At 43.2% G+C, this 11,800-nt stretch overlaps 2 protein-coding genes across 3 annotated transcripts; both read left to right on the forward strand.

Annotated features, from left to right (window-relative positions):
* Positions 1 to 7: 7 nt before the first annotated feature.
* On the forward strand, positions 8 to 2,694 carry HOXA1 (homeobox A1). Of its 2 annotated transcripts, XM_059396688.1 has the most exons (3): positions 8 to 408; positions 612 to 706; positions 1,187 to 1,266. In XM_059396688.1, the coding sequence occupies exons 1-2, from the start codon at positions 58 to 60 to the stop codon at positions 669 to 671; spliced, it is 411 nt and encodes a 136-aa protein (XP_059252671.1). In that variant the 5' UTR covers positions 8 to 57; the 3' UTR covers positions 672 to 706; positions 1,187 to 1,266. The 2 variants fall into 2 exon arrangements, with proteins under 2 accessions (XP_059252671.1, XP_059252670.1); XM_059396687.1 differs by having other exon boundaries at positions 8 to 706; positions 1,187 to 2,694.
* A 2,772-nt stretch (positions 2,695 to 5,466) lies between these two features.
* Positions 5,467 to 11,559, forward strand: LOC132016288 (uncharacterized). The gene is made up of 4 exons (XM_059397518.1): positions 5,467 to 5,503; positions 7,442 to 8,124; positions 9,999 to 10,038; positions 11,495 to 11,559. The coding sequence occupies exons 1-4, from the start codon at positions 5,467 to 5,469 to the stop codon at positions 11,518 to 11,520; spliced, it is 786 nt and encodes a 261-aa protein (XP_059253501.1). The 3' UTR covers positions 11,521 to 11,559.
* The last annotated feature ends 241 nt before the right edge of the window (positions 11,560 to 11,800 follow it).

Raw genomic sequence — 11,800 nt, forward strand, 5'->3', positions numbered from 1 at the left:
GTGAGAAAGTTGGCACGGTCACCCAGGGCTTCGCAGGACCCCGTCCCTCAGTGACAGATGGACAATGCAAGAATGAGCTCCTTCCTGGAATACCCTATCCTCAGCGGTGGCGACTCAGGGACCTGCTCAGCTCGAGCCTACCCTTCCGACCATGGAATTACAACTTTCCAGTCGTGCGCGGTCAGTGCTAACAGCTGTGGCGGCGACGACCGCTTCCTAGTGGGCAGGGGGGTGCAGATCAGCCCGCCCCACCACCACCACCACCACCATCACCACCCCCAACCGGCCACCTACCAGACTCCCGGGAACCTGGGGGTGTCCTACTCCCATTCGAGTTGTGGTCCAAGCTACAGCGCGCAGAACTTCGGCGCGCCTTACAGCTCTTACGCGTTAAATCAGGAAGCAGAAGTAAGTGGTGGGTACCCCTCGTGCGCTCCCGCAGTTTACTCTGGAAATCTCTCATCTCCCATGGTCCAGCATCACCACCACCACCAGGGTTATGCTGGGGGCGCGGTGGGCTCGCCTCAGTACATTCACCACTCATATGGACAAGAGCACCAGAGCCTGGCCCTGGCCACGTATAATAACTCCTTGTCCCCTCTCCACGCCAGCCACCAAGAAGCCTGTCGCTCCCCTACATCAGAGACCTCTTCTCCAGCGCAGACCTTTGACTGGATGAAAGTCAAAAGAAACCCTCCCAAAACAGGTCAGTCTTGCCATTCCTTGCATGTTCCTTAATGGTTCTGGAAGGACCCTGTTTGCTTAGTTGCCAAGGAAAATTAATACTTAAAACAACAACAACAAACAAAACTTCTTGCTTCCCACCGGTGTTGTTCTGTGTGGAGAGATTGCCCAGGTGTGTGGGGCAGAGGAGCATCTGGGATTGTTGTGTTTCTCAAAGGGCTGAGTTTTTAGAGGTTCTGGAGTAGGAAGTGGGTAGGGGTGTGTGGGTGGTGGTGGTGTGTGGTTCCGTTAATATCTCCAGCCTCCATTAATCACGGTCTGACCATGCTGATGGTTGACTTTGGATTAACACTTTACACCTCATCAGTCACCCAGCTCAGTTTCTGTGGCAAAATTCTCTTTACCTCTTTACCTGAATGTTGCTCTGGAGCGTGTAGGAAATCTTCTATGCATTGTAAAAATGTTTACCCTTCTCTCTCATCGCTCCCCACCATGCCCGCAGGGAAAGTTGGAGAGTACGGCTACGTGGGTCAACCCAATGCAGTGCGCACCAACTTCACCACCAAGCAGCTCACTGAGCTGGAAAAGGAGTTCCACTTCAATAAGTACCTGACGCGGGCCCGTAGGGTGGAGATTGCTGCATCCCTGCAGCTCAATGAGACCCAGGTGAAGATCTGGTTCCAGAACCGCCGGATGAAGCAGAAGAAACGAGAGAAGGAGGGCCTCTTGCCCATCTCTCCTGCCACCCCGCCAGGAAGTGAGGAGAAGGCTGAGGAATCCTCAGAGAAGTCCAGCTCTTCGCCCTGCATTCCTTCCCCGGGATCTTCTACCTCAGACACTCTGACTACCTCCCACTGAGGCCCACCCAGCCCCAGACTCCGCAGCCCAGGCTACTCTGAGAGCTGGAGACTTCTTACCCAAAGCACATTCTTAGCTTATCTTCCTTTCCATTTACAGTCTCTTTCTTCCTTTCTGATCCTATCTGGGAAGCTCCTGGCCAGGATAATGTGTTTCCAGAGAATTCTAGATTAGAGGCTTGATTGGGTGTGTGTGCTAACTCCTTGATGAAGAGTAGGTGCCATAATTAATTTTTTGACAGCCCCAATACCCTTCCCTACTTTTAGGAGATTTCCACAGAATCCATTCCTTTCAGATGTCCTTTGGAGTATAGTCTCCTTTGCCAGCAGAAACATGTCAGAAGAAGGCCTTTTACCTGCCTGTATATTTACAGTTCTCCCCTACTTTGCCCTTAAAGTAGGAGAGAAAGGAGAGTCCAGGAGCTCATAAAGAAGAGCTGCACTATGAGCGTGTTTACACAATTAATTCATCCTTTTATTTAATTCAATTTCATGTGTGTGTTTGCTGGTTGTAAATACTTTGTCCTGAGAGATTTATCTTTATACAGATTTTCTAGAAATGTTTAGATTAAGTGACTAAAACAGGGTGGGTAACTCAAAGCTGGTACAATTTTATATGTGATTATGGGTTAAAGAATAAAATTGCTCACTTAAACTCAGTCAGATGCCTCAGAGGGTAGCCTGCATTTGTTCTTTCAGTGAGTTAAGAAGGCCTACAGAACACAAGGTTCAAAAACCTTGCTTCCTGTGCTAAGTCTCTCCCCATCCCCACCCCTTGATTGTTTCTCTGCCCACACTCTATTTAAAATTTGTGCTGGATTATTCAGAACCTAGAGGTATTATTCAAAGCAGCTTCTCCCTTCCACAGTTATCTTAGCTGGATATGATGTATTTTCAGCTCAACTGTTAATGTGATGGATGGCACAATGAATGTATATTTTGTGTGATTCGTGAATAGTCTTTTGCATGTCGCACAATGTTTTGATGTCCCTAAAGCCCCACACTGAGTTATATCAGTTATTCTTTGTGAGCCTATGATATTCCCCCTTTCCTGTACAATCATGAACAGCTCTGAGATCCTGGAGTAATATGATCCAGAGCAGAGTTTACGGGTCTTAAGATGTCTGTAATAAATATATTCAAGTTTCACATATGCTTAAGCATCCCTGTATTTGGCTTGGCTACAATTTGTTGGTTCCAACAATGTTGGTTCATTTCACATGGGTGGTGGGGGGGAGGCTGGCGTGTACTTTCAGAGGTGAGCCTTTTCTTGAAAAAACGTAAATGCTTTCCATTGTGAAGCTGAAATTTCCCCTATGCGTGTCATAGCACCTAGCTAATGCCTATTTAATAGGTTGATTTTCTTTAAAATAACAATAGTTCCTTTATTAAATAATCCAAGTTCATAATGGAAAAAAATGAATGGTGAAGAAATTTATGAAGCGGATCTATTTTTGAAACAAACATGGATACTTCCTGGGTCAAGTGCTAACCTTTTCACCTCCAACTGAATGTTGACATATATATAAACAGAACTCCCTTCAAAAGCCCAAACTCTTCAGTCCGTCTTTCCTCACATCAGTGAACCAAGAGCTAAGAGATTCACATTTAATGAGCTCCAGTATAAAGCTGTTTGAGGATGAGGCCTCCACCTCACCCCTTTTCTTTTTCGGCTTGTCAGGCAGTGTTCCAGTATATTCCACCCTTTAAACTGAACATGGTCTGTTTTCAGAAGCCTGCTGCATCTCTCCTCACATCCCTCCTGTCAATGTCCATCCCTTCCTGCCACTCTCTACATGTCCTGCCTCCTGCCCACCCACTCTGGGTTACACATCTCACTCCCATCAGATTCAGCTTTGATGTTATAGCCAGCATTGCCATAATGGGTCTGCTCTAACCCATAACCCAGTTCTAATCCCCTAACCCAGGAAAAAAGTTTTTATTTTCTTCTCCGGGCTCAAAAGATTCTTCCAGGTGAACTTCTGAAAGCTGCCCTGAAGTCTTTCGATGTTCAAGTAGCTTCCAACTGAGGCAAGTGTCTGCTCTTTAACAGAGGAAGCCAGCAAATTAAAGTTCAAAATGGCTCTTCTCCCAGACCTCTTACCACTTTTCCTTTACCATCACACATTTTCAGAGGCTTTAATTTAGCTCCAAGGGTAGAGGAGAAATACAACATCACAAATACAGGCGTACGACTTCCTTCCTCTCTAAAGCGGGTTTTACAAAGGATGGGCTGGCAGAGGGAGGAGAAAGCCTACAAAAACTTGGAATTTGCAGGCCTCCTAGAGCACCCAGGAGATTTCCTGTACTTCTGTCAAAGGGGGCAAGCCTGGACTTTGCAAGCGCAGTTGCGGCGGCCATATCAAGGGCACCCGCTGCCCTCCCCTTGGCTCTGGGATCCTGGGCTCTGGGGTTGCCTCTGAAAGACTCAAGTGGATGGAGGAGAACTTCAAAGTCGGCCAACTCTTTCTTTCATTTCCCACCCTGGCCTTATATAGTATCTTTTGTTTATTAGTGTAAGGCCACACAGCAAAACAGATGGCTGGTTTCCAAATTCTTTAATGTGTTAAAGTGTCATTTGCATGCCATTGCCGTGATTTCAATATCTAAAAGCAGGGTCGGACCTGCTGGAATCCTGGAGATTCTAGTCTTCAAGGTACTGGTTTTAATGTAGCTGAGAAAGCGGAGAACAATAAATTATGGCTTAACATCCAAAGCCTTCTCTAGGTCGTGGAATAAATCAGTTAACAAGCAATGCATTTAGGAAACATTAATATACCTTTCAACAAGGAAAACATTTGTATCTTTTTAGTTGTCCCAATCGATTAAATCAGAGGCCCTTATCACACCCTATTTCTAGATCTTTCTTTTTCTGTTTTGGTCTCTGAGGAACATGGTTAGCTCCCTAAAAAATGACAGCAATGGTGACCGAAACAACAAATGATGGAAAACAGAAAATAACATTTTATTGATAAATTTAAAAAGGACAAGAGTGTCAATTAGAGACTTGGAATAATTACAATACAAAATTCCAGTTTTCAAACATTTTCTCCTCACTTCCTTCACACTCAAAGTACTCCCGAAATTCAGGGTGTCCCCAACCTAAGGCTGAGTTGAGTTCTTGCTCTGAAGTCTGCTCTTGGCTTCACCTTTGAAAGTTTACTTTTGGAGGCTATTCAGATGCCATGGTGTTTTCCTCTGGGGCAATCAGATTCAAACCGATCAATATTTACTCAGTCTGAAAGGGTTGTTGAAAAGGCTGCTAACAACAAACTGCTTAGCTGCTCACCCCTGTTTAATCTCAGGTTCACTGAAAGTTCAAGAAGAGATGAATGCAGTGATGGGTCACTTTAGAATGAGTCCCAGCGGTTTATCTGAGCTCTCTGCTAAAGGCAACAATTATAGTTCCATCCCTCTTTGGGAAAGGGGCAACTTTCCTATTATTCTTTTGCTAAACAGTGTTTACTAGAAACTTAAAACACTTTCCTCTCCCTTCCTGGCTTTTTTTTTTTTTTTTTTTTTTTTTTTGGTGGTGGGGAGAGAAGCTTCCAGCTGCCCTTCCCCTCCCTCCTCTAGCTTTCTGCCAATCCACTAGGTTTCATTTGACTTAAAATAAATTACATTGAATATTTTAAAAATGTTAAATTAGCCTGACAGAAGAGATCCGATTTATTTCAGATGCCAAGAGCTATGAAATGAGGCTCTTTGGGCCGTTAGAGCTTATCTTCCTTGCGAGAGTGCAGGGCAAGATTGAATTGAAATCCATTTGCATTTGAGTAATATCGACAATCAGAGCCCCAATATCTGTCTGAGATGACTTTTTAGACAGGAGGTGAGAGGAGGAAGGGGTGATTCATTTGTGCAAAAGCAAGTACCTCAGGTAGAAAGTCAACTTTAAAATTTTTTACTCTCCTGGACTATTGAGATGAGAAAGGAAGACCCAAGGAAGCCAGTTGGGAATGGTGAGAGAAGATGTTGGCCACTGAAGCTAATTGCTACAGATCTTCAGAGGTCAAAGTTCATGTAATCACTGAATAAATGCATACTAAATAGGGATTTATTAAGCTTTTCTGATGGCTGAGCACGTCTGTGGAAAAAAAAAAAAAAAAACACCCAGAAACGGTCACTGCTGTTTGTGCTTCTTCTCAAAGAATAATCATTCTAGTAGTAGAAGCTCTAGGAGTCTGGGTCTTTAATTTACTGTTTTGAATGACAGGATACCCTTCTGTTCTAAAATTTTGAAAGCAGTGCATGGACAACATCTTTATTTTGGGTGGGACTATAAAATTCTCTCCCTCCTAGAAGTGCTATGATTTTTTTTTCGGTACACACAAGAATACAAGTTAGCTCGTCCTTATCAGAGAAGCTACTTACTAGATAGCTAATTTTGGTGACCTTCTGCTGTGTAATTTGTGTAATTTTGTGTGTAACACAAAATTTCTGCCTTAGGACTTCTTGTGCCTAGACGATCACAACTGAAAGGGGCTCATTTATCCAACCTCTCATTTTCTGAATTAGAAAGATAAGGCACAAGAGGTGGTTTGATTTGACTTCGTATTACCACCCTTACTTCCTAAATAAAAACCAACTTAGAATCTGAGGCGAGTGCACTTCTTGATTTGAAATTTCTGATTTGATTTTGCCCCTTCCCCTTTATTCTGTGTGATTTGTTTCAGGCTGGTTATGGTCTACAGTTTTCCACTTCTGGATTACTAGCCATCCACTAAGTCCTTGATTTGGAAGCCACCAAGACCAAGATTACTTGAATCTTTGAAACAACTTTCCAGTTGAATGTTTCTGCCAACTTGTTTGAGGAATAAAATATTGGGCTACTTGCTGTTAAAGACACATGTTCTTAAAATATAAAAATAGAACAGATAAAATTCAACACACACATGTATTTGTTGTCGTTGTTTTTGAAACTAGCCTAGGGAAGGATAAAGGACAGAAGAGTTGCCTGTGCCCAAGTTCAAGCTCCATTAAATTGTCAGCATCAGCTAGAAAGGGCTTAGAGATGCAAGGAACATTCCAGGAGGTGTCTTACCCCTAATCTTTTCCTGCGTTTGTTTCTGTTTGGTTTATGAGATAGTATAGACTTCGGAGCTGTTCTGGTCCATATTTCTTAGTTTTCTTCACGACTCACTCATGTACCAAATACACATACAGTTTAACATAAAATTTCCTTGCAACTTTCCACATTTTCCCTTTTTGGGGGGGGGGGGTCCTAGTATCTCAGCAGAACCTGCTGCCCAAAAGGATACTTCTGGCTGTCAGTGGAATCCCCAGTGTTTTAGAGCCTTCAAATACAGCTAAACTTTGATTGCAGAACAGCAAAAAGCAAGTATCAATCAATTCTGCTGGTAGAGCCTAGCCTATGAACCTCCCCCCACCCAATCTCAAACCCCAATTACGTCCTGTAAAATAGTCTGGAAAGATTGCATTTGGGGTTTATTGGAAACAAATGAAAAGACCGACGTTTCTTTTTCTCAACATTTTCAGACACGACTAAAACATGTGTCTCCATTTTCTCAAACAGCCCATTAAATTTTTTTCCTATTAAAAAATGTGGAGGAAAACGTCCAGTCACAAACCTAATTTATAGAAATCAGATTGTTCTGCGTTTTCATTTTAGGCTTGGGCCTTCAGGGAAAAAATACGCGACGGCTCGCACCCGAAAATAAAACAAAAATTTATTGAAAAAAATTTTTTTTATTTTTTTTTGCTTCTAAACTGGGATACTTTTTAGCCGCACTGGACATTTTAGCCCACTTCCTTTTAGAAGAAAAATCGCTACAGAATCACAGCGAGAATGCAGAAAGCCAGGACTTAAACGTGTAGGGACCCTCCTCTCTCCCCGCCAGATATCAGCAATGCGGTTCCGGGAATCTGCCCATTCTGAGGAACAAATGAGGTCCTCCCTTCGGGACGCGCCGGGGCAGCTGCCGGAGGCTCGGCTCGGCCGATCGCTCGCGGGGCAGCGCTGCGTCGTCCGCACAGCCCGCGGAGGCTCCTGCCGCGGGGAGAGGCCTCCGGGTCCTCGGAGCCCCGCAGCAGTGGAGTGGAGCCCCGCCACCAAGGTGAAGACGGCTTGCCTCCCTTAGCTTCCCCGCCTTCCGTCTCTGAATTCTTCCGCGAACGCCGCCGCTCCTTTCCCGTCCGGCGCGGGCCCCACGCAGAGCGGGGCGGAGGCAGCATCCGGGCGCTTCGCGGGTGTGCGCGCGGCGCGGCGCGGCGGGACGGGCCTGGGCCCTGGGCGCTTCCCCGCCGCGGCCGGGGGCGGGCTGACTGCGAGCCGAACGTGGAGGGGGGCACCTCCCCGGAGGCTGCGGAGAGCCCCGTTTTGTCTCAGGGGGCCACTAGGCCTTGGGTTCCCTCATTCCTTCCCCGCCCGCGCTGCCTTGCTTCCAGGTGCTCCGGGACGCGGCGGGAGCAGCGAGGTGCGGCCTCAGCTGCTTCTGGCGTCGTCTTGACTCCTCCTGGTGGGGGGCTCGGGGCTTCCATTCCCAGAACCCCGGATGAGGGGCAGAACACGTCTTCCCCGGGGAGGAGAGACTCAGGTCGGAAGCCTAGTTCATCTTTTAAGGTGTGAAAGGGGGAGGGCGATTTTACGGTCTGCTCTCTTCCTCCTCCCAGCTATTACCAAAATATGTTTAGTTGAGTAACATACTGATTCTCCTAGTTCAACGTAGATGTTTTGAAGGGTCGAGGTGGGGATTGCAGGGGTGATGAGAAGTTTCTGAACACTGGGTGTTCCTAGAGAGACGAGTGCTTCTCTCGTCAGGGAAACTCCTTGCTTCTCAAAGGTCGTCTCAATTTAGTTGCAGTCCAACGGCGCTTGCCTCAAGTCTCACTTCTCTCTAGAAGGTTTCTCTACTGCTTCCCATCCTTTCAGCTGATCCCCTCGTCAAAACCCCACCTTTTACACAGGATGCTTTGTTACACAGCACCTGAGATTGTAAGCTAGACTATCCATTTCTGTTCCTCTCGGCTCCCCAAATGGATCTTAAGCGTCCTGAGGGCAAGGCCCTCGACTTCCAGCAACCTGAAGAGAGGATCCCTTTAGAAAGAGCTATTGACCGTGATTCAGGACACCTGTAGTCAGTCTTTTCTCATTCACTATATGGGCTTCAGCACAACTCTTAACCTTTCTCTATTTTCAGATCCGTAAGTTATAAAAGAAGGTGATAGTTCTTACTGATTTTTAAGTAATTCTCTAAAATTTATATTTTTCAACATCCTAAAAATCTGTTATTTATTCAGGATTACTCTGTGTCAAATACTATACATACACTAACTCATTTAATTCTTACTCAGCCCCAAGAAGGAGATATTTTTATTATTTTGATTTTATAGCTAAGAAAACGGAGGGGTCCAAGATGTGAGGTAACTTGGCCACTGAATCCAGAGCCCAGACTCCTATCCACTCAACTGTACTGCTTCTCCATGGGACCAGCCACATAAATCCTTTACAGAGTAGAGTTATCAGGGTATCTCTGTTTGACACAGGCACTATAGTGGGTATAGTGGGTAATTGCTCATTGGTAAAGAATTAGAGAGCTGGAGAATCTGATTTTAATATCAGACATGTATGCAAACTGTAGCTAGACATTCTTGGGAAAATAAACAAATGAAAAATACTTGAATGAAAACAAAGCTAAAGAGAGAGATCAAATTTAACAATAAAGTCAATGAGAGGACTAATTTAACAATAAGAGACTTTTTTCCTATCTGACACTAATTGATTAAGAGAATAATTTGCAGGGAGAAGAAAGATACCCTTTATATTCAAAAGTTATGTCTGTGATATGCCTAACATGTGGACAAAAGAGGAGATATTCAATATGAAATACAGATGTTTTGTCTCTATGAAAACTAGCATCCACAGGATTGGAAACATTTGAATGCATGGTATTCCATCTCTCAGTTTTCATGAGGTCATTTTATATACTGTAAATCCAATCCTAATTCACATTTGAAGAAAAAGAGAACAATTTACCTGCACTCAAAAGCACTAGTCTTCATAGTTTACAACTTAGCACCTCTTGGGGCACCTGGCTGGCTGGGTTGGAGAAGCATGTGACTCTTGATCTTGGGGTGGTGAGTTCAAGCCCCATGTTGGGTGTAGAGATTATTTAAATAAATAAAACTTTAAAAAAAAATCCCAACAACTTAGCATTTCTTGACTGAAAATAACTAGAGGAACCAGGTTCAATAAGAACTTGAAGGAATATATTATGAGGCCTAAAGAGAGCCAGTTTTTAAAAGCCAATTATTTCCAGTACTCAATTACAGGAAGTCAAATTTAGTTGTATGGAGAAGAACATAATTTGCTCTTTCCTACTTTTCTAACTTTCATAAGTGAACAAGGACTTGGCATTATTACAAACAGTATAATGTTACTGATAATATTTAGTTATAGAATCACAGATCATCTAATTTGGTCTTTCTATTTTATAGGTGAAGAAACTGAGGCCCAGAGGTGCTAGCAGCAGTGGTGGTAAGAAAAAATATTTGCTTATATCTTTAATATGTACTTAAGTGGATATTAAAAATGGTAGGCAAAATTAATCTCAGGATTGATATATTAATAGCATCAATATTTAATTACTATATTAAATATAGTAATTATAGTAATTAATTACACTAATAATTAAATACTGAAGATCTAAGTGTTATTAAGAATAAGCAGATTTGAATAACTAGATATATGGCCAGAGGGTTTCTTCCTTCTTACTTACCTACATGAATCCTACAGAAAGGGGGACTGCACATCCCTCTTATCCTGTGGATAAAGAGAAACCGGATGGTCCATTTTATTTCTTCCATTTTAGAAATTCTTGGTATGCTTTGACAGATGAGACAGAGACAAAATCAAGAAGAAAATCAGGTTTCTTAATTGTCCTGCCTAAGCCACTCAGATAGCATGTCAGCTCCCTGGTGGCTGCCTAATTCAGGCACCCTGAAACGTGAGGGCATTGTAGCTACACTGATATGTTCCCTATGGACCATAAAGACTTAATTTGCAATTCAATAGATATATTAAAAAATAATACCTCTATTAAAGAGATCCAGATTTTAGTAAGTTGTGACAACTTCTTTTTTATGTTAACATTTTTTGATGGCTTTCTTTGTATCAGATATTGAGCTAGGGGTCTTAGTGTATTATCTCAGTGTTTTTTTCATGGTAGCCCTATGATGTGGGTTTTATTATCCCCATTTACACTATGGAGATGGAGAAACTGAGGCTTAGGGAAGTTCTCTAAGTTTCCCACAATTACATAATGAGTGGTTAGTAAAGTTAAATTTGCAGCCTGTTACAGTTAAACCTCACGTGTTGAAGCTGCGTATGTTAAAACTGTGAGATAAAATAATTTTCCATCTCAAGCTAAAAAATAAAACGTGAGAGTAATGAAATTCAGACTAACCTTAAATTTAACTTCAGTGTTAAAATGTTTGTATTGAGGGGCTGGGTTGCTCAGCCATTAAACGTCTGCCTTCTGCTCAGGTCATGATCACAGGGTCCTGGAATAGAGCCCCACATTGAGTTCCCAGCTCAGTGGGAGGCCTGCTTCTCCCTCTTCTTCTGCTGCTCCCCTGATTGTGTTCCCTCTCTCGCTGTGTCTCTCTCTGTCAAATAAATAAATAAAATCTTTAATAAAAATAAAAAAACAAAGATGGCCCTATACGCAATAAGAAAATGCAAATTTATCTAATCGAGTTGTAGAACGTTATTTTCTGTTTTATTTTTATTTTTTTTCAATTTATTTATTTGACAGAGATCACAAGTAGGCAGAGAGGCAGGCAGAGAGAGAAGGGGAAGCAGGCTCCCTGCTGAGCAGAGAGCCCGATGTGGGGCTCGATCCCAGAACCCTGGGATCATGACCTGAGATGAAGGCAGAGGCTTTAACCCACTGAGCCACCCGGTGCCCCTATTTTCTGTTTTATTTTTACAGCTTTCCTATCTTATCATCTTGAGTAGTTATTCTTCTGAAGCTGACCCTTTATATATCACAGCGGCTGACAATTGTTGGTAACGTATATCGTGCAAGGCACTATGCTAAGTACTTTATACAGTTTGGCTCCTTTCAATTCTCTACACAGTGAAGTGTAGGTAGGTACTATTATAACCCCTATTTTAAAGAAGAGGAAACTAAGAAGAGAGGTCACACAGGTAGAAAAGCTGTGGCAAAGCTCACTCTTAAACCTAGTAGTCTGGCTTCTCAGCACTCATTCTTCAAAACATTGTATATACTCTTCCT

Source organism: Mustela nigripes, chromosome 4, assembly GCF_022355385.1.
Source record: "Mustela nigripes isolate SB6536 chromosome 4, MUSNIG.SB6536, whole genome shotgun sequence".
NCBI classification, from domain to species: domain Eukaryota; kingdom Metazoa; phylum Chordata; class Mammalia; order Carnivora; family Mustelidae; genus Mustela; species Mustela nigripes.

What these genes read in the sequence shown, in the direction of transcription:
- HOXA1 (XM_059396687.1), top strand. Translation starts at nt 58, where the DNA reads ATGGACAATGCAAGAATGAGCTCCTTCCTGGAATACCCTATCCTCAGC. An exon ending in AAGAAACCCTCCCAAAACAG is followed by an intron (nt 707 to 1,186) that starts GTCAGTCTTGCC and finishes CCATGCCCGCAG; the next exon opens with GGAAAGTTGGAGAGTACGGC.
- LOC132016288 (XM_059397518.1), top strand. Translation starts at nt 5,467, where the DNA reads ATGAGAAAGGAAGACCCAAGGAAGCCAGTTGGGAATG. An exon ending in AAGGAAGCCAGTTGGGAATG is followed by an intron (nt 5,504 to 7,441) that starts GTGAGAGAAGAT and finishes GCCCATTCTGAG; the next exon opens with GAACAAATGAGGTCCTCCCT. An exon ending in AGCCTAGTTCATCTTTTAAG is followed by an intron (nt 8,125 to 9,998) that starts GTGTGAAAGGGG and finishes TCTATTTTATAG; the next exon opens with GTGAAGAAACTGAGGCCCAG.